The 26819-nt window shown below is 37.8% G+C and overlaps 1 protein-coding gene across 1 annotated transcript; it reads left to right on the top strand.

The window, feature by feature from the left end:
* The first annotated feature begins 22203 nt into the window (after positions 1-22203).
* On the top strand, positions 22204-22512 carry Hspd1l2 (heat shock protein family D (Hsp60) member 1 like 2). Its single transcript, XM_039111562.1, has one exon. It carries the CDS (start codon positions 22204-22206, stop codon positions 22510-22512), a length of 309 nt encoding a protein of 102 aa, XP_038967490.1.
* The last annotated feature ends 4307 nt before the right edge of the window (positions 22513-26819 follow it).

The following is a 26819-nucleotide window of genomic DNA, read 5'->3' as shown; positions in this document are numbered from 1 at the left end:
AAAACTACTGGTCCAAAACATACAGGAAATCCAGGACTCAATGAGAAGATCAAACCTAAGGATAATAGGTATAGAAGAGAGTGAAGACTCCCAGCTCAAAGGACCAGTAAATATCTTCAACAAAATCACAGAAGAAAACTTCCCTAACCTTAAAAAGGATATACCCATAGACATACAAGAAGCCTACAGAACTCCAAATAGATTGGACCAGAAAAGAAACACCTCCCAACACATAATACTCAAAACAGCAAATGCACAAAATAAAGATAGAATATCAACAGCAGTACGGGAAAAAGGTCAAGTAACATATAAAGGCAGACCTATCAGAATCACACCAGACTTTTCGCCAGAAACTATGAAAGCCAGAAGATCCTGGACAGATGTCATACAGACCCGAAGAGAACACAAATGCCAGCCCATGTTACTGTATCCTGCAAAACTCTCAATTAACAAAGATGGAGAAAACAAGATATTCCATGACAAAACCAAATTTACACAATATCTTGCTACAAATCCAGCACTACAAAGGATAATAAATGGTAAAGCCCAACATAAGAAGGCAAGCTATACCCTAGAAGAAGCAAGAAACTAATCATCTTGGCAACAAAACAAGGAGAAGAAAAGCACACAAACATAACCTCACATCCAAATATGAATATGACAGGAAGCAATAATCACTATTCCTTAATATCTCTCAACATCAATGGCCTCAACTCCCTAATAAAAAGACATAGATTAACAAACTGGATATGCAACGAGGAACCTGCATACTGCTGCCTACAGGAAACACACCTCAGAGACAAAGACAGGCACTACCTCAGAGTGAAAGCCTGGAAAACAACTTTCCAAGCAAATGGTCGGAAGAACCAAGCTGGAGTAGCCATTCTAATATCAAATAAAATCAATTTTCAACTAAAAGTCATCAAAAAAGATAAGGAAGGACACTTCATATTCATCAAAGGAAAAATCCACCAAGATGAACTCTCAATCCTAAATATCTATGCCCCAAATAAAAGGGCACCTACATATGTAAAAGAAACCTTACTAAAGTTCAAAGCACACATTGCACCTCACACAATAATAGTAGGAGATTTCAACACCCCACTCTCATCAATGGACATATCATGGACACAGAAATTAAACAGAGACGTAGACAGACTAAGAGAAGTCATGAACCAAATGGACTTAACAGATATTTATAGAACATTCTATACTAAAGCAAAAGGATATACATTCTTCTCAGCTCCTCATGGTACTTTCTCCAAAATTGACCATATAATTGGTCAAAAAACGGGCCTCAACAGGTACAGAAGGATAGAAATAATCCCATGCGTGCTATCAGACCACCACGGCCTAAAACTGGTCTTCAATAACAATAAGGGAAGAATGCCCACATATACGTGGAAGTTGAACAATGCTCTACTCAATGATAACCTGGGCAAGGAAGAAATAAAGAAAGAAATTGAAGACTTCTTAGAATTTAATGTAAATGAAGGTACAACATACCCATACTTATGGGACACAATGAAAGCTGTGCTAAGAGGAAAACTCATAGGTCTGAGTGCCTGCAGAAAGAAACACGAGAGAGCATATGTCAGCAGCTTGACAGCACACCTAAAAGCTCTAGAACAAAAAGAAGCAAACACACCCAGGAGGAGTAGAACCAGGAAATAATCAAACTCAGAACTGAAATCAACCAAGTAGAAACAAAAAGGACCATAGAAAGAATCAACAGAACCAAAATTTGGTTCTTTGAGAAAATCAACAAGATAGATAAACCCTTAGCCAGACTAACGAGAGGACACAGAGAGTGTGTCCAAATTAACAAAATCAGAAATGAAAAGGGAGACATAACTACAGATTCAGAGGAAATTCAAAAAATCATCAGATCTTACTATAAAAGCCTATATTCAACAAAACTTGAAAATCTACAGGAAATGGACAATTTCCTAGACAGATATGAGGTACCAAAGTTAAATCAGGAACAGATAAACCAGTTAAACAACCCCATCACTCCTAAGGAAATAGAAGCACTCATTAAAGGTCTCCCAACCAAAAAGAGCCCAGGTCCAGACGGGTTTAGTGCAGAATTCTATCAGACCTTCATAGAAGACCTCATACCAATATTATCCAAACTATTCCACAAAATTGAAACAGATGGAGCACTACCGAATTCCTTCTATGAAGCCACAATTACTCTTATACCTAAACCACACAAAGACCCAACAAAGAAAGAGAACTTCAGACCAATTTCCCTTATGAATATCGATGCAAAAATACTCAATAAAATTCTGGCAAACCGATTCCAAGAGCACATCAAAACAATCATCCACCATGATCAAGTAGGCTTCATCCCAGGCATGCAGGGATGGTTTAATATATGGAAAACCATCAATGTGATCCATTATATAAACAAACTGAAAGAACAAAACCACATGATCATTTCATTAGATGCTGAGAAAGCATTTGACAAAATTCAACACCTCTTCATGATAAAAGTCCTGGAAAGAATAGGAATTCAAGGCCCATACCTAAACATAGTAAAAGCCATATACAGCAAACCAGTTGCTAACATTAAACTAAATGGAGAGAAACTTGAAGCAATTCCACTAAAATCAGGGACTAGACAAGGCTGCCCACTCTCTCCCTACTTATTCAATATAGTTCTTGAAGTTCTAGCCAGAGCAATCAGACAACAAAAGGAGGTCAAGGGGATACAGATGGGAAAAGAAGAAGTCAAAATATCACTATTTGCAGATGATATGATAGTATATTTAAGTGATCACAAAAGTTCCACCATAGAACTGCTAAAGCTGATAAACAACTTCAGCAAAGGGGCTGGATATAAAATTAACTCAAATAAATCAGTAGCCTTCCTCTACACAAAAGAGAAACAAGCCGAGAAAGAAATTAGGGAAACGACACTCTTCATAATAGACCCAAATAATATAAAGTACCTCGGTGTGACTTTAACCAAGCATGTAAAAGATTTGTACAATAAGAACTTCAAGACACTGAAGAAAGAAATTGAAGAAGACCTCAGAAGATGGAAAGATCTCCCATGCTCTTGGATTGGCAGGATTTTTCTTCTTAATTTAAATATTTAAAGTAGATCATATTAATAGTTTACTGATTAGTAAACTGATTAGTTTTCTCTATTTTAATACCCTGTGACTAGTGAAGCATTGAGTAGATAAGCATGCATCTCTATAATAAGCTATACTGTATTCCTTTAAGCATGTACCCAGCAATGGTACATCTGAATCACCCAGTACACTTATTTCTTGTCTTTTGAGGAAGGAATAAATTGACATATTCCATCTTGGCTGCACTCATTCTCTATTCCCCAAATCCATACCAGGGTCTGTACTCTGTTTTCGTAATCAGAGACACTCTGAATGGAGCCAGAGACTGAATTTTCTAGAAGAAAATGTAGGGGATACAACTAAAGGTAATCTCAATATAACACTCTCTGAACACAATTCATTTCACCAGGAAAAAGACCAAAACCAAGTGGGACAGAATGGAATTAAAATAAAATATTCGGGGTTGGGGATTTAGCTCAGTGGTAGAGCGCTTGCCTAGCAAGCACAAGGCCCTGGGTTCGATCCACCGCTCCGAAAAAAAAATATTCTATGAGGACAACAGTAAATTCAAGAGGCAACTTATGGAATAGGGAAAATGCTTTGCCAGCCATAAGTCCTCCAATGGTATTGTATGCAGAATATACAAGATATGCAGAAAATTAAGCAGCAAAAAACCAAGCAAGTTAATTACAATTGGTCTATAAAATTTGAAGTCTCAGAAGTTATAGAAAAGGTTAAGAAATATTTTTAAATTATCCACGATCTTAACCATGGTGGAAATGGAAAATAAGACTACTTTGGGATATTATCCCAATAGATTCCTATGAAAAATGTGGACCCAAGATTTCCTGAAAAGATGTACTCTGGTTATCCACTCCTGTAGGAATACAAGATCATTTTCTGTTGTTTATTACTTAGGAAGATGTAGTTTTTAAGTAAATTAATCTTTATTTACTTTACTTCAGAAACTGATGTTGGATAGATGTTTAACATAATGAAGAACTTAATCCCTGTTGGGGAATAGATTTAAAAATTATAGTTAGCGGCAGAGCTCGTAGGCAGCAGCCCACAAGCAAACTTGAGTCTCGGGACCACAGGTAAGACCAACTTTTCTGCTGAAAGAGACCTGCCTGGTAAACTCAGGACACACAGAGGCAAAATTCCTCTAGGACCGGGGACTTCCTGTGTTTACCTGGAGTCCCAAACCCACGGATCCTGGCCCGCAGCAGCTCTCCGCTCCCAGACCCCGTGGGAGAGAGACCTCACCACCTGGTCAGGTGGCCACTCCAGAGGCTGCAGAGCGGAAGAGACCACCAACACTGCCCACCCCTGCCCACATCCCTGGCCCAAGAGGAAACTCTATACAGTCTCTGGGTTCCCGAGGGGGAGGGCCCAGGAGAAGCAGGACTCCTGCACCTGAGACACCGTCAGAACCTGAAGGGACTGACCAGATAAACAGTTCTCTGCACCCAAATCGCGTGGGAAGGAGAGCTAAACCTTCAGAGAGGCAGACACGCCTGGGAAACCAGAAGAGACTGCACTCTGCACACATCTCGGACGCCAGAGGAAAAAGCCAAAGACCATCTGGAACCCTTGTGCACAGAAGCTCCCGGAAAGAGCGGCGCAGATCTTCCTGGTTGCTGCCGCCACGCAGAGCTTGTTGGCAGCACCCCATGAGCAAACTTGAGCCTCAGAACCACAGGTAAGACCAACTTTTCTGCTGCAAGTGACCTGCCTGGTGAACACCAGACACAGGCACACAGGAAGAGCTGAAGGCCTGTAGATAGGAAAAACTACACGCCCGAAAGCAGAACACTCTGTCCCCATAACTGACTGAAAGAGAGGAAAACAGGTCTACAGCACTCCTGACACACAGGCTTATAGGACAGTCTAGCCACTGTCAGAAATAGCAGAACAAAGTATCACTAGAGATAATCTGATGGAGAGAGGTAAGCGCAGGGACCCAAGGAACAGAAACCAAGACTACATGGCCTCATCGGAGCCCAATTCTCCCACCAAAGAAAACACGGAATATCCAAACACACCAGAAAAGCAAGATCTAGTTTCAAAATCATTTTTGATCAGGATGCTGGAGGACTTCAAGAAAGACGTGAAGAACTCCCTTAGAGAACAAGTAGAAGCATACGGAGAGGAATCGCAAAAATCCCTGAAAGGATTCCAGGAAATCATAAATAAACAAGTAGAAGCCCATAGAGAGGAGACACAAAAATCCCTGAAAGAATTCCAGGAAATCATAAATAAACAAGTAGAAGCCCATAGAGAGGAGTCACAAAAATCCCTGAAAGAATTCCAGGAAAACACAATCAAACAGTTGAAGGAATTAAAAATGGAAATAGAAGCAATCAAGAAAGAACACATGGAAACAACCCTGGATATAGAAAACCAAAAGAAGAGACAAGGAGCTGTAGATACAAGCTTCACCAACAGAATACAAGAGATGGAAGAGAGAATCTCAGGAGCAGAAGATTCCATAGAAATCATTCACTCAACTGTCAAAGATAATGTAAAGCAGAAAAAGCTATTGGTCCAAAACATACAGGAAATCCAGGACTCAATGAGAAGATCAAACCTAAGGATAATAGGTATAGAAGAGAGTGAAGACTCCCAGCTCAAAGGACCAGTAAATATCTTCAACAAAATCATAGAAGAAAACTTCCCTAACCTAAAGAAAGTTATACCTATAGGCATACAAAAAGCCTACAGAACTCCAAATAGATTGGACCAGAAAAGTAACACCTCCCGTCAAATAATAGTCAAAACACCAAAAGCACAAAATAAAGAAAGAATATTAAAAGCAGTAAGGGAAAAAGGTCAAGTAACATTTCAAGGCAGACCTATCAGAATTACACCAGACTTTTCGCCAAAAACTATGAAAGCCAGAAGATCCTGGACAGATGTCATACAGACCATAAGAGAACACAAATGCCAGGCCAGGTTACTGTATCCTGCAAAACTCTCAATTAACATAGATGGAGAAACCAAGATATTCCATGTCAAAACCAAATTTACAAAATATCTTTCTACAAATCCAGCACATCTCTCAACATCAATGGCCTCAACTCCCCAATATAAAGACATAGATTAACAAACTGGACCCTATGCAACGAGGACCCTGCATTCTGCTGCATACAGGAAACACACCACAGAGACAAAGACAGACACTACCTCAGAGTGAAAGGCTGGAAAACAACTTTCCAAGCAAATGGTCAGAAGAAGCAAGCTGGAGTAGCCATTCTAATATCAAATAAAATCAATTTTCAACTAAAAGTCATCAAAAAAGATAAGGAAGGAAACTTCATATTCATCAAAGGAAAAATCCACCAAGATGAATTCTCAATCCTAAATATCTATGCCCCAAATACAAGGGCACCTACATACGTAAAAGAAAGCTTACTGAAGCTCAAAACACATATTGCCCCTCACACAATAATAGTAGGAGACTTCAACACCCCACTCTCATCAATGGACAGATCATGGAAAAAGAAATTAAACAGAGACGTAGACAGACAAAGAAAAGGCATAAGTCAAATGGACTTAACAGATATTTATAGAACATTCTACCCTAAAGCAAACGGATATACCTTCTTCTCAGCTCCTCATGGTACTTTCTCCAAAATTGACCATATAATTGGTCAAAGAACGGGCCTCAACAGGTACAGAAAGATACAAATAATCCCATGCGTGCTATTGGACCAACACTGCCTAAAACTGGTCTGCAATAACAATAGGGAAGAATGCCCACATATACCTGGAATTTGAACAATGCTCTACTCAATGATAAGCTGGTCAAGGAAGAAATAAAGAAAGAAATTAAAGACTTTTTAGAATTTAATGAAAATGAAGGTACAACATACCCAAACATATGGGACACAATGAAAGATGTGCTAAGAGGAAAACACATAGCGCTAAGTGCCTGCAGAAAGAAACAGGAAAGAGCTTATGTCAGCAGCTTGACAGCACACCTAAAATCTCTAGAACAAAAAGAAGCAAACAAACCCAGGAGGAGTAGAAGGCAGGAAATAATCAAACTCAGAGCTGAAATCAACCAAGTAGAAACAAAAAGGACCATAGAAAGAATCAACAGAACCAAAAGTTGGTTCTTTGAGAAAATCAACAAGATAGATAAACCCTTAGCCAGACTAACGAGAGGACACAGAGAGTGTATCCAAATTAACAAAATCAGAAATGAAAAGGGAGACATAACTACAGATTCAGAGGAAATTCAAAAAATCATCAGATCTTACTACAAAAGCCTATTTTCAACAAAACTTGTAAATCTGCAGGAAATGGACAATTTCCTAGACAGATACCAGGTACCAAAGTTAAATCAGGAACAGAAAAACCAGTTAAACAACCCCATAACTCCTAAGGAAATAGAAGCAGTCATTAAAGGTCTCCCAACCAAAAAGACCCCAGGTCCAGACGGGTTTAGTGCAGAATTCTATCAGACCTTCATAGAAGAACTCATACCAATATTATCCAAACTATTCCACAAAATTGAAACAGATGGAGCACTACCGAATTCCTTCTATGAAGCCACAATTACTCTTATACCTAAACCAATCGAAGACCCAACAAAGAAAGAGAACTTCAGACCAATTTCCCTTATGAATATCGACGCAAAAATACTCAATAAAATTCTGGCAAACAGAATCCAAGAGCACATCAAAACAATCATCCACCATGATCAAGTAGGCTTCATCCCAGGCATGCAGGGATGGTTTAATATACGGAAAACCATCAATGTGATCCATTATATAAACAAACTGAAAGAACAAAACCACATGATCATTTCATTATATGCTGAGAAAGCATTTGACAAAATTCAACACCCCTTCATGATAAAAGCCTTGGAAAGAATAGGAATTCAAGGCCCATACCTAAACATAGTAAAAGCCATATGCAGCAAACCAATTGCTAACATTAAACTAAATGGAGAGAAACTTGAAGCAATCCCACTAAAATCAGGGACTAGACAATGCTGGCCACTCTCTCCCTACTTATTCAATATAGTTCTTGAAGTTCTAGCCAGAGCAATCAGACAACAAAAGGAGGTCAAGGGTTACAGATCGGAAAAGAAGAAGTCAAAATATCACTATTTGCAGATGATATGATAGTATATTTAAGTGATCCCAAAAGTTCCACCAGAGAACTACTAAAGCTTCAGCAAAGTGGCTGGGTATAAAATTAACTCAAATAAATCAGTAGCCTTCCTCTACACAAAAGAGAAACAAGCCGAGAAAGAAATTAGGGAAACGACACCCTTCATAATAGACCCAAATAATATAAAGTACCTCGGTGTGACTTTAACCAAGCAAGTAAAAGATTTGTACAATAAGAACTTCATTTTTTTTTCTTTTTCTTTTTATTAACTTGAGTATTTCTTATATACATTTCGAGTGTTATTCCCTTTCCCGATCCCTGAGCAAACATCCCCCTCCCCCCTCCCCTTCCTTATGGGTGTTCCCCTCCCAACCCTCCCCCATTGCCGCCCTCCCCCCCACAGTCTAGTTCATTGGGGGTTCAGTCTTAGCAGGACCCAGGGCTTCCCCTTCCACTGGTGCTCTCACTAGGATATTCATTGCTACCTATGAGGTCAGAGTCCAGGGTCAGTGCATGTATCGTGTTTAGGTAGTGGCTTAGTCCCTGGAAGCTCTGGTTGCTTGGCATTGTTGTACATATGGGGTCTTGAGCCCCTTCAAGCTCTTCCAGTTCTTTCTCTGATTCCTTCAATGGGGGTCCTATTCTCAGTTCAGTGGTTTGCTGCTGGCATTCACCTCTGTATTTGCTGTATTCTGGCTGTGTCTCTCAGGAGCGATCTACATCCGGCTCCTGTCGGTCCGCACTTCTTTGCTTCATCCATCTTGTCTAATTGGGTGGCTGTATATGTATGGGCCACATGTGGGGCAGGCTCTGAATGAGTGTTCCTTCCGTCTCTGTTTTAATCTTTGCCTCTCCCTTCCCTGCCAAGGGTATTCTTTTTCCTCATTTAAAGAAGGAGTGAAGCATTCACATTTTGATCATCCGTCTTGGGTTAGCTCACTCAGGATGATATTTTCCAGTTCCAACCATTTGCCTACGAATTTCATAAACTCGTTGTTTTTGATAGCTGAGTAATATTCCATTGTGTAGATGTACCACATTTTCTGTATCCATTCCTCTGTTGAAGGGCATCTGGGTTCTTTCCAGTTTCTGGCTATTATAAATAAGGCTGCGATGAACATAGTGGAGCACGTGTCTCTTTTATATGTTGAGGCATCTTTTGGGTATATGCCCAAGGGAATTATAGCTGGATCCCTAGGCAGTTCAATGTCCAATTTTCTGAGGAATCTCCAGACTGATTTCCAGAATGGTTTTACCAGTCTGCAATCCCACAAAAACTCTGAAGAAAGAAATTTAGGAAGTCCTCAGAAGATGGAAAGATCTCCCATGCTCATGGATTGGCAGGATTAATATAGTAAAAATGGCCATTTCACCAAAAGCGATCTACAGATTCAATGCAATCCCCATCAAAATACCAATCCAATTCTTCAAAGAGTTAGACAGAACAATTTGCAAATTCATCTGGAATAACAAAAAACCCAGGATAGCTAAAACTATCCTCAACAATAAAAGGACTTCAGGGGGAATCACTATCCCTGAACTCAAGCAGTATTACAGAGCAATAGTGATAAAAACTGCATGGTATTGGTACAGAGACAGACAGATAGACCAATGGAACAGAATTGAAGACCCAGAAATGGACCCACACACCTATGGTCACTTGATTTTTGACAAAGGAGCCAAAGCCATCAAATGGAAAAAAGATAGCATTTTCAGCAAATGGTGCTGGTTCAACTTGAGGTCAACATGTAGAAGAATGCAGATCGATCCATGCTTATCACCCTGTACAAAGCTTAAGTCCAAGTGGATCAAGGACTTCCTTATCAAACCAGATACACTCAAACTAATAGAAGAAAAACTAGGGAAGCATCTGGAACACATGGGCACTGGAAAAAATCTCCTGAACAAAACACCAATGGCTTATTCTCTAAGATCAAGAATCGACAAATGGGATCTCATAAAACTGCAAAGCTTCTGTAAGGCAAAGGACACTGTGGTTAGGACAAAACGGCAACCAACAGATTGGGAAAAGATCTTTACCAATCCTACAACAGATAGAGGCCTTATATCCAAAATATACAAAGAACTCAAGAAGTTAGACCGCAGGGAGACAAATAACCCTATTAAAAATGGGGTTCAGAGCTAAACAAAGAATTCACAGCTGAGGAATGCCGAATGGCTGAGAAACCCCTAATGAAATGTTCAACATCTTTAGTCATAAGGGAAATGCAAATCAAAACAACCCTGAGATTTCACCTCACACCAGTGAGAATGGCTAAGATCAAAAACTCAGGTGACAGCAAATGCTGGCGAGGATGCAGAGAAAGAGGAACACTCTTCCATTGTTGGTGGGGTTGCAGACTGGTACAACCATTCTGGAAATCAGTCTGGAGGTTCCTCAGAAAATTGGATATTGAACTGCCTGAGGATCCAGCTATACCTCTCTTGGGCATATACCCAAATGATGCCCCAACATATAAGAAAGACATGTGTTCCACTATGTTCATCGCAGCCTTATTTATAATAGCCAGAAAATGGAAAGAACCCAGATGCCCTTCAACAGAGGAATGGATACAGAAAATGTGGTACATCTACACAATGGAATATTACTCAGCTATTAAAAACAATGACTTTATGAAATTCGTAGGCAAATGGTTGGAACTGGAAAATATCATCCTGAGTGAGCTAACCCAATCACAGAAAGACATACATGGTATGCACTCATTGATAAGTAGCTATTAGCCCAAATGCTTGAATTACCCTAGATGCCTAGAACAAATGAAACTCAAGACGGATGATCAAAATGTGAATGCTTCACTCCTTCTTTAAAAGCGGAACAAGAATACCCTTGGTAGGGAAGAGAGAGAGCAAAGATTAAAACAGAGACTGAAGGAACACCCATTCAGAGCCTGCCCCACATGTGGCCCATACATATACAGCCACCCATATAGACAAGATGGATGAAGCAAAGAAGTGCAGACCGACAGGAGCCGGATGTAGATTGCTCCTGAGAGACACAGCCAGAATACAGCAAATACAGAGACGAATGCCAGCAGCAAACCACTGAACTGAGAATAGGAACCCCGTTGAAGGAGTCAGAGAAAGAAGTGGAAGAGATTGAAGGGGCTCGCGACCCCATATGTACAACAATGCCAAGCAACCAGAGCTTCCAGGGACTAAGCCACTACCTAAAGACTATACATGGTCTGACCCTGGACTCTGACCTCATAGATAGCAATGAATATCCTAGTAAGAGCACCAGTGTAAAGGGAAGCCCTGGGTCCTGCTAAGACTGAACCCCCAGTGAACTAGACTGTTGGGGGGTGGGCGACAATGGGGGGAGGGTTGGGAGGGGAACACCCATAAGGAAGGGGAGGGGAAAGGGGGATGTTTGCCCGGAAACCGGGAAAGGGAATAACACTCGAAATGTATATAAGAAACACTCAAGTTAATAAAAAAAGGGGGGGGGGACAAAATACTCACAGGAGGTAGAATGTCAGAAGGACATGGGAGGAAGAAAGGAAAGGGAGGGGGAAAGTGGGGCAAGATCAGGTATGAGAGGAGATGGGGATGATATTCAGAGTGTCATGAATTTGAAGAGAAGTGGGTTGTAATTGGGAATGGTGATAGGGAACTGCGGGTAGTAATAGGGACTACGGATGGAGAACTGTCACCAGCAGTCCTAGATGCCAGGAAAGCAAGAGTCTCCTAGTTCCCAGTGGGGATGAGATTAGCTGAAATGCCCAACAAAGGGGAGGTAGAACCTTTAGAGACAATACCCAGAGGTTAGGCAAGGATGGGGCCATCCACCCTTCTCAAAATTTTAACCCAGGATTGCTCCTGTCTAAAGGGAATACAGGGACAAAGAGTGGAGCAGAAAGTGAAGGAAAGGCCATCCAGAGACTGCCCCACCTGGGGATCCAAACCATATGCAGACACCAAACCCAGACACTATTGAGGATGCCAAAATGTGCTTGATGACAGGAGCCTGTTATAGCTGTCTCCTTTGAAGCTCTGCCCTATGCTGATGCTCACAGCCAACCATTGGACCAAGTATGGGAACCCCAGTGGAGGAGTTAGGGAAAGGACTGAAGTGGCTGATAGCTGTTTGCAATCCCACAGGAAGAACAGCAATATCAACCAACCAGACCCCAAAGAGCTCCCAGGGACTAAACCCTGTACAGATCAAGAGTACACATTGAGCCACCCATGGCTCTAGCTGCCTATGTAGCATAGGTGGCCTTACCTGGCATTATTGGGAGGAGAAGCCCTTGGTCCTGTTAATGCTTAATGTCCCAAGGTAGGGGAATGCCGGGGCTGTGAGTTGGGAGTGGGTAGGTGAATGGGGAGCACTCATAGAAGCAGGCGGAAGGGGAATAGGATAGAGAGTTTGCTGAGGGGAAACTGGGAAAAGGAATAACATTTGAAATGTAAATAAATAAAATATCCAATAAAAAAAACAAAATAAAAACAAAAGCAAAGCAAACAGCAACAAAAATACCCTGGCAGAATGCAAGAATAGAGCTGTAACAACAAACAACACTAGTGATTCCCAGGAATCATAGAGTTATGAAAAAGCAGAGGAGGATACTTCTCCAGAGCATTTAAGAGAATCATTTTCTGCCAGATAATGTACTATGTTAATCCAGATAACTGTGATGATACCAGCTTCAGACCATAATCTATTGAGGATTCTAACCTGTGAGTCTTAAAAACAAACTCATGCTCTTTCCATCTAAATTCGATCTTAGAATCCTTGCATGTCCAAATGTTTTCCAGGAAGTTAACATAATAAAGGTCTGGGAGAAAGTGTTAAGCACTGGTGGAAAAAGAAGATCCTGGATTTGCTTATCTGTATATAAAGACAAACCACACATTTTCACACTTTCAGAAACCAAATATTGAAGCTATTTAAGTAAATTGTTCCAAGCAACGATTGAAAACCAGTTGATTTAATAATAACTTCTTCAGAGTGAAAAGACACATGAACAGGAAAAGTACAGACAGATATTCTGCAACTGGATTTTCCTGCCAAAGTATTCTTTTACCTTTCATTCTTGACTTTAGGGGAAACTAAGCTTTCTATTCAAATCATTGTCAAACCAGAGCATGATCAGATTATACATCAGGACGCAAACAAAGCTTGTTTTATTTCACCATATTTACCATTTTATACTTGCCTAGCTTCCAAATACATGTTAAATTTCTGATGAGAGCTTGTAATTTCCTCAAACACTTTTAAAGAAGCTTAAAGTATATCATTTATTTCAATATCAAAATCAAACTACAGAAATGACTTTATGTAACGAAGGATGTCTAGCTATTTTCTAATTGAATGCAAACAAACTCGCTATAAGTCTTGATAGACCTCATAAAAGGAAGAATGTCCCCAGACAATTAAGATATTTTATTGAGGCCAATGCAACTCAAATGTATAAAAGAATGCATCAACAACAAGAAGAAAGTGAACAAAACTAAATATAAAAGGAAGGCATAAATAAGAGTAGTAACATAGGACAAATTAAATAATAATGTTCAAATTTTCAAATATTAAAAGAGAAAAGGTGTTGTAACCTACTCCTTTTTATCATGCTGGCCTTTTCTGGCAAGCGAAATACAATGTCCTCAAAATAGTGTCCTCTTTCCCTCTTCTCAAGTAACAAGAAAATATAGAGACAATTTAAAGTCTTTAAAAATGAGAAATTAACGACCAAACATTCCCCTCTTTGAACTAAATTCTCTTTTTATGGCCTAATTTGAGAGCAAGTGACAAGGCTGAACTTTATCTAAGCCTATGTTCCCAGACAGCAGCAAAGGTTGCTCAAGAATCTGCCATCAATTTGAGATATATTTTACTTTGTGTTTCAAGAAACAGTGAACTGAAATGGAGCACCCCTTTCTTGCATGTAACCCAATTGCCTTTCTTCTCTTCAGAGACTAACTGCCTAGACTTCTCAAAACCCCTCACAGTAACCACATCTATAAAGCCTGAGTTTTCTGCTGTGTTGGAGTGGGATCTTCCTTGTGAACTCCATTTGTGTGAGGGAAGATTGAATAAAACCATCCCCTTAATTGTCAAGGGCATTTTGCCTTTTAAAAAGTCAGCCAATTACTTTCTCTATTTCTATGGTGACTTATTTTTCATTTAGTATGCAGTTGCTCAATTTCCATGAATTTGTAAACTTCATGTTGTTTCATTTCTGATGTTGATATCTGTCTCTAATTGCTAGTGGTCTGATAGGATGCACGGTGTTAATTTCAATATTTATCTCTGTTCAGACTTACTTTGTGTCCAAAATATGTGATATTTGGAGAAAGTTCTGTGAAGTGTTAAGGAGAAGTTATATTCTTTGTACATGGATAGAATACTCTGTAAATACCTGTTAGGTTCATTTTGTTTATAACATCAGTTACTACCAGCATTTCTCACTTTAATTTTTGTCTGGATGACCTTTCCATTGAAAGAGGGTTATTGAAGTCTCCCTCTAGCAGTGTGTAAGGGTCAATGTTTGATTTAAGCTGTAATAGTTCTTTATTTTTTTTTTTGCTTTTTACAATGGTTGGTATACTTGTGTTATGGATATAGATATTAAGAATTGAAATGGACTTCCCTTTGATGAATTTTGATCAATTTAGGTTTGAAATTTATTTCGTTAGATATTAAAATGACTATCCTACCTTGTGCCTTAGGTCCATTTTCTTAGAATAACTTTGTCTAAGCCTTTACTCTGAGTTAATTTTTATCCTTGATGGTCAGGTGTGTTTCTTGTATTGCTGGTGTTTTGTGGGACTTCAAAAAGTAGAAGTCGGTGTATCTCTGACTCTGCTTGTTCTTGGGGTTCTTTTCTTTCTACTGGGTTGCCTTGTCCTACAACAATAGGAGGAATTTGCCTTGTCTTATTACATCCTTTTTTTTGTTCTGTTTGGCTATCATCATGTAGAGGCCTGTGTTTTTCTGAGGAGTAAATGAAGGGAGAATGGATCTGGGTGAGAGGGTTGGTGAGGGAGAAACTAGGAAGCTTGGATGGGGGGAAATCTGTGGTTGGAATAGAAAAACTCTATTTTCCACTTAAAAAGAGGGCTTGGAAGAAAATGACTTCTCTTGGGAAGTCTCTCTGACTATATGTGATAGTTGAGAGTGATTAAGCAGCACTGGTTGCTAACAACAGAGGGCCCAGATAGACTTATCTTTAGCAATATTTTCAGTGATTACTGATATATGCTTGTTGTTTTGTGTGTATTTAGGGGTTCAAAGTTTTGTTAAAATTTAGGTGTCTGCCATTTACTTGCCTTTTCCCTCATGATCTCAAAATGACGATCATAGCATCAACTATCAAGTCCTCATCTGAAGTAAGAAAGAAGGGGACTCCTTCCTCCAAACATGTCTCGCTTTAATCAGGAAACAAATCTTGTCCACGATAGTGGAACAAATTCATAGGTGAAAGTGCAGCTGAGAGCTCATACCTTGATCCTCAAGCAATAGGCAAAGAAAGCACATTTGTAATGGCATACGTCTTTTGACACCTCAAAATCTGTCTCATGAGACGCACCTCCTTCTATAAGGATAAATCACCCAATCTTTTGCAGTTTCACCAACTATAGACCAAATATTCAAACTATGAGCTTACAGGGGCTATTCTCATTTTAACATCCTAACATCTATGTTGAAATTTCATGAACTTATTTATCACAATATGCAAGCATTTCAATTTCTTCTCAACTTTGAAGCGATTCTAGTTTGCTTTTATGGTAATAGCATATATATATATGCATATATATATAATTTCAGAGTGAGATATCTATTTTGGTTTGAATTGCATTTATCTGATTAGAAGGTTTTTATATCTGCTTATATACCCATTGTTTAATTTTGTGTCAACTTTGAAAAATTGTTTAATTCTTGGCAAATCTTTTAGTTAAGTTACTTTTATTATATTAAGTATAGGCATTCCAAATATATACATATACATACATATACATCTATGTCCCTTAGTGGATACATATTTTTTGCATCTTAAAAGTTTGTCATTCCATTTTGTTTATTTATTTCAGCTCTTTGGATTTCTCTTCGTTTCATGTATTCTCATATATCTATACTTGCTTTTGTTTCAATGCTTTTGATGAAATAAGTTTAAAAACATCAAATACTGATAAAACTAACATTATGAAGCTTTTCTTCTATGTTCACCTCCCAGTTAAAATCTTCACACTTAATTCAGAGCCAATCTTGAGTTAATCTTTGTAGATACTGCATTATAAAAGTTCAATTTTGGGGCTGGGGATTTAGCTCAGTGGTAGAGCGCTTACCTAGGAAGCGCAAGGCCCTGGGTTCGATCCCCAGCTCTGAAAAAAAGAACCAAAAAAAAAGTTCAATTTTGGGGTTGGGGATTTAGCTCAGTGGTAGAGCGCTTGCCTAGGAAGCGCAAGCCCCTGGGTTCGGTACCCAGCTCCGAAAAAAAGAACCAAAAAAAAAAAAAAAAGTTCAGTTTTATTATTTCTAAATGGTCACTTAAAGTTGATCTAGGTGACAAGTATCAGCTATCATTCATATATTAGCTAACTTAACAGAAAAATGATTACAAGGCCCCTTTCCTGGACTTTCTTCACAGTGCTACAATTAATTACTACTAGTTGTTGAATAAAGTTTTTTAGAACTAATTTTTCAAACTAATAATCCCGTTTTCAATTTTCATATAGAATAATTATAATAATAGTATGCTTTCATTATTAATCTATAGATTTATTTTAATATCTGCTAATTTTAATCAAATTGAACTTTAAAGATGATTGTCTCAGTTCTCAAACTTTATTACTATACTCTTACTTGACTATTTAAATTGATTCCTATATCAAGTCAAATGTTCAGATAAAGATCTATGTTTCTTAACCCAGGAATCCCATCTAAAGGTCCAAAAAGTAGAAGTTGTTTTCCCTTTTAAAGACTTCAGATTATGTTGTTTTAATTAAAGTTGCATATATGAAAAATTGAATATTTTCTTTTAGCTGAAATTTGATTAATCATACATAATAATACTATGAGACTTGTGGTTGCCAATACTTTAAAGAAATTACTAAAACAATATAATGTATTTGTCTTATATTTCTTTGACTAAGAAAAAATAGAAAAAAGAGTTTCTTGAATCCATTTTAATGGTACCGGCTTCTTTTAATTTGCTATAGCTATCCATTTTATTTGGACAATCATTGTTCCATTGATTAAGTAGGTAACTATAGCATGAGCAGTTCTTCTAACACTTTGTCAATTTGACTGTTGGACAAGTTACTGGAGATGGTCTAGTGACTTGAAAGGACACCATTGTCATCATAGCTTATATGATAATGGCAGCAGTGCTTGCAAGCTCCACACTGGTAGTGTGAATATGCTTGACACCTTTGAATACATTGATTTGTACCTTACCAGAAATAGTCACCCTTTCATTGGTTAAATTGTTTTTGTTGATATTGAGGTGGGCCTAGTGATGAAGTCTACTGCTTTATGTATAGCTAGTATTGATACTTTTGTTCCGAATTGCTCATGTTTGGGACAGAAGATGGCTAGTTGATCCTACAAGGATCTCATGTCTGTACAAATGACTCTTGAGCTTTTTGTTTTCAACATCATATTATACCCTATTACCAAGTTATAGAAATTATGAGCTGCTGAGGGTTTTATTGAACCAAGCCTTTTTCTTGGGCCTTGATGTATGGTGAAGAAACAAAGCTCCTTCTTTAGGACAGGAACCTGCTTGGCAATGCCAGTAGTAGTCTGGTGCCAGAGCATTTGTGAGCATTCCCTGAGACTCTGATATATGAAAAGGAAGACATCAATTTCTCTAAACCTAGAAATATGATTTGAAAGCTGGTACTGTCCTGGGATCAGAGTCTTAGGGGAATATATGACTTCTGATCCTGTGAAATTAACAATTCCCATCTTATGTGACTATGATTTTAAGTCCCAAGGCCCTAGTATGGCAAGCCTCCAATGTCTGTGATATATCTTGTGCATCATTGGATGATTAGACTCCTCTTAACTTCATCTACAGTATGATAGCTCTCTACTGACTGTGTTCCAAATTACACCTGCAAATACTATATAAGATGTTTCACTTCTTTCATCAGCCATCAATTTAAGTAAGACCTGATCATAAAGTTTCCAATTTGTTCTTTATCATCTCAGCTCCTGGCCCTCCTACTCAGGACCCTTTCACTGAAGACTCACTGGTTGGTCCAGGTCAAAGAGCATCTTGAGCAAAATGGGATAGGTAAACCTTCCTAAAAAGATAAATGATTTCTAGGTATGGTTGTTTCTACATTACTGTGTCACAAGTGAAAAGTATTTGATTTGACCTTAATACTTCCAAGAATTTCAGAGCTGTGTCTGACCCTTGAATCTTTCGCAGACTGATTTTTTTCCATTCACATTCTTTTATGTGCATTTGTGTGCCTTCCTGATGCTTTAAAATGTATAAATAATATTAGAACCTAGTATTATATCCTCTATATAATTAACATTTTTCAAACAGTGGGCAGAATATCAAGGATGAACTCTGTCCAACCATATCATGACTATTAACAGAAGTGTGAAAGTAACCTTGGGGGAAAAAACCTGAATCCCTCCAGTTGAAACAAATTAGTGACATTCAGAAACTAAGCAGCTAAATTATAAGAGTTGTGTTGGTAAGATCCAGAGAACATGAAAAGGCACACAATTCTTTTGTCAAATGAGCAGTGTTTAGCACACTGGTATGGATGGCAGTGACAATACCAGTTTCAGGGCTCTCATCTTGACATAAATCTAGCCATATTTAGTTTTTAGTAATACAAATAGGCCTCATCATATATTTTTGCTTTTGAAACTCCTCTTGCATACTTTAAGATTTTGTGAGACCAATTTATATGAGTATTAAATCATTAATATCCACTAGAATCCTTCCAATCTTGTAAATGTAACTACCTACAATGAATCAATGCCTGAAAGCCTCAGGTACAAGGTACCTGCTGAAGTCACCTCTTTCATAGCTCTTATGAACACAGTCCTATCAGGCCTTTATATTTATCAAAATAGAGCATCTCATACACTCAATTCATTCGATAATGTCTATTTACCCTCTATTGCCTTCTTGTTTCTGATATCCACAAGAACCACACTTGGCAAACAGCAAGCATCTCCAATTGCTCCTGTGAGCCTCTCCTTGAGGCACTGATTTCTTTTTTTATTATATAAAATTAAGCAACCCTTTTATAAGAGTGATACATAGATATTACTGTTTTCCATCTTTTGACTCTCTGACACATTTTCTTATACGACCTCAGCCTCACTATTCAGGCTGTGAGAGACTCTCATTTCTTGCTTAAAATTTCTTCACTTCAAGAAGTTCACACGCATAGTTTTACTTGACTAGCATATAGTTTCTTTTGCTGGGACATTATTAAAAGGTATCTCAGCATGCTGAGTCATTATATTTCTTCTTCTCTGTCTTAAAGGTCAGATCACTGAGAAGTATGTTTTATCATTTCTACTTTTTCCTCCCTATCCTCACTATTCAACTTACTTTCCACAGATTCTCCATGTTTGGTCTAGGAAAGACTCTTAACATGGGTATAACTTGTAGTTTTGCCCTTATACTCCACTAGGTATAAAAAATAGAGCTTCAATCTCATTCTCTGCCTTTCATTTTCTTTTCTGTTAATGCAAAGGCTAAAATGGAAGATAATATCCTCATGGTTTTTCACAGTGTAATTACTCCCTTAGAAGGGCAAGTTCTCTCTGGGAACACTGATACGTCTCAGTTGCATGTCTTATCACCCGCAGTAAAATCCACACCGCTCCCATCATGGTGTGAATAAGGTCTATTCACATTCATACCACTGTCAGAAACTGGAATATATTCTAATCAATCATGTGTGCTGCAGTCATATTTGTGCTCATACACCAAAATCCATTTAGGTTAGAAGCATGTCAGAGAGATAAAAATGACCACCAGGACGTTCTCTTCAAGGGCACTCCATTTTCACAGACCTAGACTACTTATCTAATCACATATAACATGAAGCACAAATACTGTGGCACATCACCCAGAAGATGGTTGTCATACTGGGACTGCCACTGCAGATTTTCTGATCTCAAAACTATCCGCTTCAGAACACAATTCCATGTCTTATAACATTGCAGGAATTATGCAATGGGTTCAATTCCCTGACCATCTTCGGTTCTGTCAATTTCTATTTGGATCCATGGTATAATTTATTTCTTTGTGATACATGAACAAAAAGTGCTTTTGTTCTTGGGTAAGACACTGATGACCTACCAAATACTTGGTTACATCTATGCCTGGCTTGACAATCCCACGAATTTTGAAAACATGAGTAGAGGTTTGTTTAAGTGAATGACACAAAAGCAGCTATAATAACAGCAATAAAAATGAATGTTAACCAGAATGAGTGACGACCTTAAAAAACAAAATATGAGGAAGTTTCCAATAATACAAGCAGCTTTCCAGAAGCATCTCTTTCCCCTATGCATTGTTCATTGCTTATGTAAACTAAAGAGAAACATTGCAAATCTTTTTACTTTTTGTACATACTGGGTTTTCTAAGATTGGTGAGTTTCCTGAGTTTTGTAGATTCATTAACTTTCAGAGTCTGATAAGCTTTCTCCTGACTGCTAGAAGGAAATATTTCAACACTGAGGAAATTCCTTCAGAGCTTGGGTCTTCAAACTGCCTCAACAACTCTGGATGCAGCTGACTATCTTCTAAGCTAAAAGGAACCATTCCTACTTTAAGTTGCTCAACTTAGACATTTTGTCAGAGTAACACCCCTTATGAACAACAATGCCAAGCAACCAGAGCTTCCAGGGACTAAGCCACTACCTAAAGACTATACATGGACTGACCCTGGACTCTGACATCATAGGTAGCAATGAATATCCTAGTAAGAGCACCAGTGGAAGGGGAAGCCCTGGGTCCTGCTAAGACTGAACTGCCAGTGAACTAGATTGTTGGGGGGAGGGCGGCAATGGGGGGAGGATGGGGAGGGGAACACCCATAAAGGAGGGGAGGGGGAGGGATTAGGGGGATGTTTGCCCAGAAACCGGGAAAGGGAATAACACTCGAAATGTAAATAAGAAATACTCAAGTTAATAATAATAAAAAAAGAAAAAAAATCCATATTAGTTTTAGGGATGGGATAAGCATTTTTAAAACGCACAAAGTCATAAATGCACAGACGTTTTTAAATTTCCAGGAGGGTAGGATAATTTAAGCTTTCAGAAGAGAAGGCTGATAAAAGAGATAAAAGTAAAAATAGTAGAAATATATTTTCACTGACTTAGGAATGCTTGGTGGCCATACCTTGAATCCCAGCAACTGGAGAGGCAGAATAAGATAGATGTCTATGATGTTCTAGGCCAGACTGGACTATATAGCAAGTATCAGATCACACAGGTCTACAAGGTGAGAACCTGTCTCAAAACTACAAATTACAAACTAAAAATCTAGGAGAGAACTTAGATAATGGATGAAGGATTTTAAATATAAATGATACAACACATGTATAATGAATTACATCTTTAACACTATTACCTATCATGATTAAAACAAAGTCCCTTAACATTAATTTGCATATAGAAGATTTAAAAAAGTGGATCCACTTGCTAAACATATTCTTTTATCATTCATTAAGCCTCAGAGGCAAAGGCCTTGGAATCTTACTTAGGAGGTAGTTTATTCGTGGTCCTATAAGTTTCAACTTAGATGCCAAACAACTATGTTCAACTTTTAACTGAGTTATATGTTTTTGAGAAACATTTGTTTTAAAGAAATGATGAAAACAGGAGGGAAGGAGAAAATGAATCTCATTAAACTTTGAAGTAACATAATTAATAATGACACGAAAGTGGACATACTGTTTCTTATGTTCCATACTGAACATTATATATGAATCAATAAAATAAGACACTTTGGCAGAGCCCGGACCTTCAATGGTGCAAGTCATGGCTGGACAAGTTTTTAGGAAGTCTCGTCTGCTCCCTGACAGAGTATTGGCTGAAAGGAGTGTTGTGGTAACTGTAGCCAAAGGTGGCATTATGCTTCCAGAAACGACACAAGGAAAAGTGTTGCAGGCAACGATCGTGGTTGTGGGATCAGGCATGAAAGAAAAGAGTGAAGAGATTCAGCCTGTCAGTGTGAAAGTTGGAGACAAAGTTCTTCTCCTAGAATATGGAGGCACCAAAGCAGTTCTAGACGACAAGGATTATTTCCTATTTAGAGATGGTGATATTCTTAGAAAGTATGTCAACTGAAATCACTGTTGAAATGCTATCACGTGAAGCTGCCTATTCCACTGATATCTGAACTATTTCATCATGCAAATAATTTCCATGCCTTCCTTTTATAATAACCAAATGATGCCTAGAATGAAAAACTTAAGACATTTTAGAATATCTTCCACATTTTCACATATAATATGTGAGATGCTCTCACTTATTTTATTCGAAGTTAGATTTGTAAAAGATTTTCACTTATTAAGATAATATAACATCATTTCTTCCATATGCTCCCTCCAAACTCTCTCATGTACCCTGATTTCTCTTCTTTAAATTAATGTGCTCTTTTTTATAAATTGTCACTACAAGCATATGTATGTATACATACATATATGCATTATATATTACTTATGTATATATATATTTATATGTATATATATGTGTGTTCATGTAAGATATATTATCTAATAGAAGGTAGCAAAATATCAAATTGGGTACATGTATATATAATAACTATGCATATATTCATGTATGTGTACATTAAATATGCATATGTACTATATTACATATTGTACATTATGTATATGTGTTCGTGTGTGTGTGTGTGTGTGTGTGTCTGTTTGTCTGTGTGTAATTCTGCTCCGTACGTACAATGTAATTCCCATGTATGTTCTCAGGGATGGCTATTTGGAATTGGAAAATGAACTGGTTTGTACTCCCCTGAAGAAGACTGTATCTACCACTCTCGGTGTTTTTAATTATTCTTTTTCAGGTTTGAGTCCGTATGGGCTTTTCTCCATCCACTCGCATGTCCATTATTGTTTTACTAGTTCTCTTTATGTTTAGACAGAAATGTTGAGACATTATTGGTGTAACTTCTGATATTACTAGGGAAAATGACCTCACAACATACGCCCTGATCCCACAGCTCTTACAGTCTTACTCACATTCTTCTGCTGTGTTACCTGAGCCTCGGGTATGGTTGTGGTTTTTAGATATACCTGCTGGTAGAGGATTCTACAATCTCTGTTTTGATTGATAGTGCTTTTCTGTAATTGTTTCTGTTCATGGCAAGGAGTAGTCTCTTTCAAGAATCTTGAAGACTACATTTAAATCTTGGGTTAAATAAATGTCTATACTGTTGGTAGTAGACAGACTATCTTAGTAAAGTAGTGGTAGAATCTTGTACTCCAGGATTAGCTCTCTAACACTCATACTGAAGTAAGCATCCACTATCAGGCATGATATTTTCTTATTGATAGGGTCTTGTGTCCAATTAGAGAGCTGTTTGAAAATAAAAAATTAATTAGTTTTCACTTGTTTCTGACATGGTATATTTTTAGATTGAGCTCTGTTTTGTGTTGTTCTTTCTTTTTCAAATAATACAAGAATGGTAATAATTTATACCAAAAAGAAGAATCTAAAAATATTTCCAGCAATGTGGAAGAAAAATATTGTCACCCAATACAACAACAAAAATATTGTGCCAACTATTCAGAAAATTAGACAGTGTGTTCTATTAACAAAATAAAAAAAAATCTATTCCATTGAACAAAACCATTAGTTTTTTACTGAGCATGGTGTTCAAAGATAGCTGAATACGAGTGTTAACAGATAAAGTCACGAAAACCATGCATATAATCTTTGGTAGAACTTATTTGTGAGAAACATTCTGGGTGTGCTGATATCAGACCTCATTGTGGATACTGCTAGACTTTCAACTCAGCTAACTCTTTCACCTCCTTCACTGCCCATTGGCATCTGGATACAAAGATCTAGGTTAATTTTAAAGAGCCTAAGTGTAGCAGCCAATTGGCTGAGCCTTAATTATGCTTCTTTTTCTGAGATAGAAAGTGATAACATTCTACTTAGTCAGGTAGTCTTTCGTACATTCAGGGCCTTGGAATAACCATTTCTTAGATGTTTTACTACACAAAAATGTGAGATTACCAATCACCAGATGATATTAGTTTTAGGTTGATAATAGATGTACACACAAAATATACACATAATTCAAGTATTTTAAATTAGAGCATTAAAATAATACATAGGCTTAATTTTGATCTTCTTAAATTCACAAACATTTTACTCTTGCAATTATAATCTACTTAAAATACTAGAACAAAAGCAGAGACCTGTACATATCCCTAATACCTTTTCCTCTTTCTGGATTAGTGAATTACCTAATTGTACATATTAACGTCAGTGTACTACTTCCACTCATGAATACATTGATTTAAATGCATCTGACCATAACCTGATCCTACACCATGCGCCTTTATTGTTTTCTACTACTAACTTTCCTGTGTTAGGTTTTAGCTTCTACATATAAGAATTTAAATTTTGTACTATTTATTATTATTATTTAATTATTATGTATTTACTCTATTCAGGTCTAATTTTCTATCTATCCAAAATTAAAATTCTTCTAAGTATTACATTAAAATTCATCTTTATAGTGCAAAATCTTGGTCCTTATTTTATTTGTCCTTTTGTATAATATGTTAGATGTTTCAGTACTTGGGTTTTGTGATGTTTTTGCTTTTGAGTTATACCTTAAATTAATGGCTCACTTCAATGTTTGCCTTTTCTAATTACTCTTCATCATCCTGGATTTTCTTTTCATGGTAAAATGATTAATTTTATTTTTTTATTTATTAATTTATTTTTTATTAATTATTTTATTTACATCCTAAATGCCACGAACCCAGTTCCCCTCGCAGAGTTCTCTACTTCCATTTCCCTTTGTATTTGACTCTGAGAGGGTACCTCACCACCTACCAGGCATCCCTTCACCCTGAGGCATTAAATCTATACCGGATTAGGCACATCCTCTACCACTAAAGCCAGAAAAGGTAGTCCTCTAGTATATATATATACCCAGGGGCTCAGACCAGCCTAAGTATGGTCTTTGATTGGTGGCTCAGTCTCTGGATCTCCTAAGGGTCCAGGTTAGTTGACACTGTTGCTCTTCCTGTGGGATTGCAGCCCCTTGAGTTTCTTCAATCCTTTCCCCTAACTTTTCCATACAAGCATTGTTGGAAGGATTTCCAACTTGTACAAATCTTGAAATCAATCTGGCACTTCCTCAGAAAATTGAAAATAGTTCTTCTTGATGAACTAGCTATAAGTCTCTTGGGCATATGCCCAAAAGATTCTCTGCTATAGCACAAGGACATGTTCTCCACTATCTTCATAGCAGCCTTATTTGTAATAGCCAGAAACCAGAAGCAATCTAGATGTCACTCATCTGGAGGAAGAATGTATACAAAAACATGGTTCATTTATACAATGGCATACTATTCAGCTATTAAAAACCAAGGATATTGAGAATTTTGCAGGCAAATGAATGAAACTAAAAAATGTCATCCTCAGTGAGGTAACCTAGGTCCAAAAGAACACACATGGTATGTACTCACTAGTAAGTGGATATTAGCCAAAAAGTACAGCATACCCATGATACACCACACAGACCCTGAAAAGTTAAAAAAAAAGGAAACCCTAAATGAGTATGCTGCAATCCCACTTTGAAATGAAAACAAATAATCATGGAAGGCAGAGGGAAAAAAGAACTTGGGTTGAAGAGGTGAGTGGAAGGAGAAAAGGGGGCTAGGATCAGTTACGGGGACAGGAGAGATGCTCAGAGTGGCAGGAGAATGAATGGAAATATTCAGCTGCCTGGAGTGGGGGACCGGACCTCTAGAAAGTCCCACAGAATTGGGATGGGGGAGGCTCCCAGGACTCAATGTGAGTGACCTTAGTCTAATGCAGGAACAAAAATGGAGCAGAGCCTGAAGATAATGACCAACTAGTGACTGACCCAACTGGATAAATCCCATAACCAGGCCCTGAGACTGTTACAGATGCTATGTTGTACTTGCAGACTGGAGAATAGCATGGCTGTCCTGTGAGAGGCGCTAACAACAGCTGATGTGAGACAAACTCTCACAGTCAACCATTGGTCAGAGATCAGGGACCCCTACTGAATACTATAGAAAAGGATGCATTTGTTTAGAATGTTACAAATAGCAGGATAGAATTTGAAAGTAACAGAATTACATACCGACCTGCCTGACTTTGAACTTAAAAGTTTCAGTGCATAATATATTTTTAAAAAAATCTCCTGAGCTCTAATTATATTATAATACATTCAGTAGAGATATCAGTCAATGCATATTTTCTAATACTACCTAAATATTAAAAATTGTTGAATATTGGAAAAAATATTCATGAACTATAACCTGTGTCTTAGTTTTATCTCTCGCTCTTTCTCTTTCTCTCTGTATATACAAATATATGAATATTTTAATAAATACTACTTTTAATTTATAGATAATTATGTA

The sequence above is a fragment of the Rattus norvegicus genome, chromosome 5, assembly GCF_036323735.1.
Source record: "Rattus norvegicus strain BN/NHsdMcwi chromosome 5, GRCr8, whole genome shotgun sequence".
NCBI classification, from domain to species: Eukaryota; Metazoa; Chordata; class Mammalia; order Rodentia; family Muridae; genus Rattus; species Rattus norvegicus.
Note: the sequence above shows the minus strand (reverse complement) of the source record. Positions and strands in the feature narration are given on the sequence as shown.

Coding starts and splice junctions, on each gene's coding strand:
- Hspd1l2 (XM_039111562.1), top strand. CDS start 22,204: ATGGCTGGACAAGTTTTTAGGAAGTCTCGTCTGCTCCCTGACAGAGTA.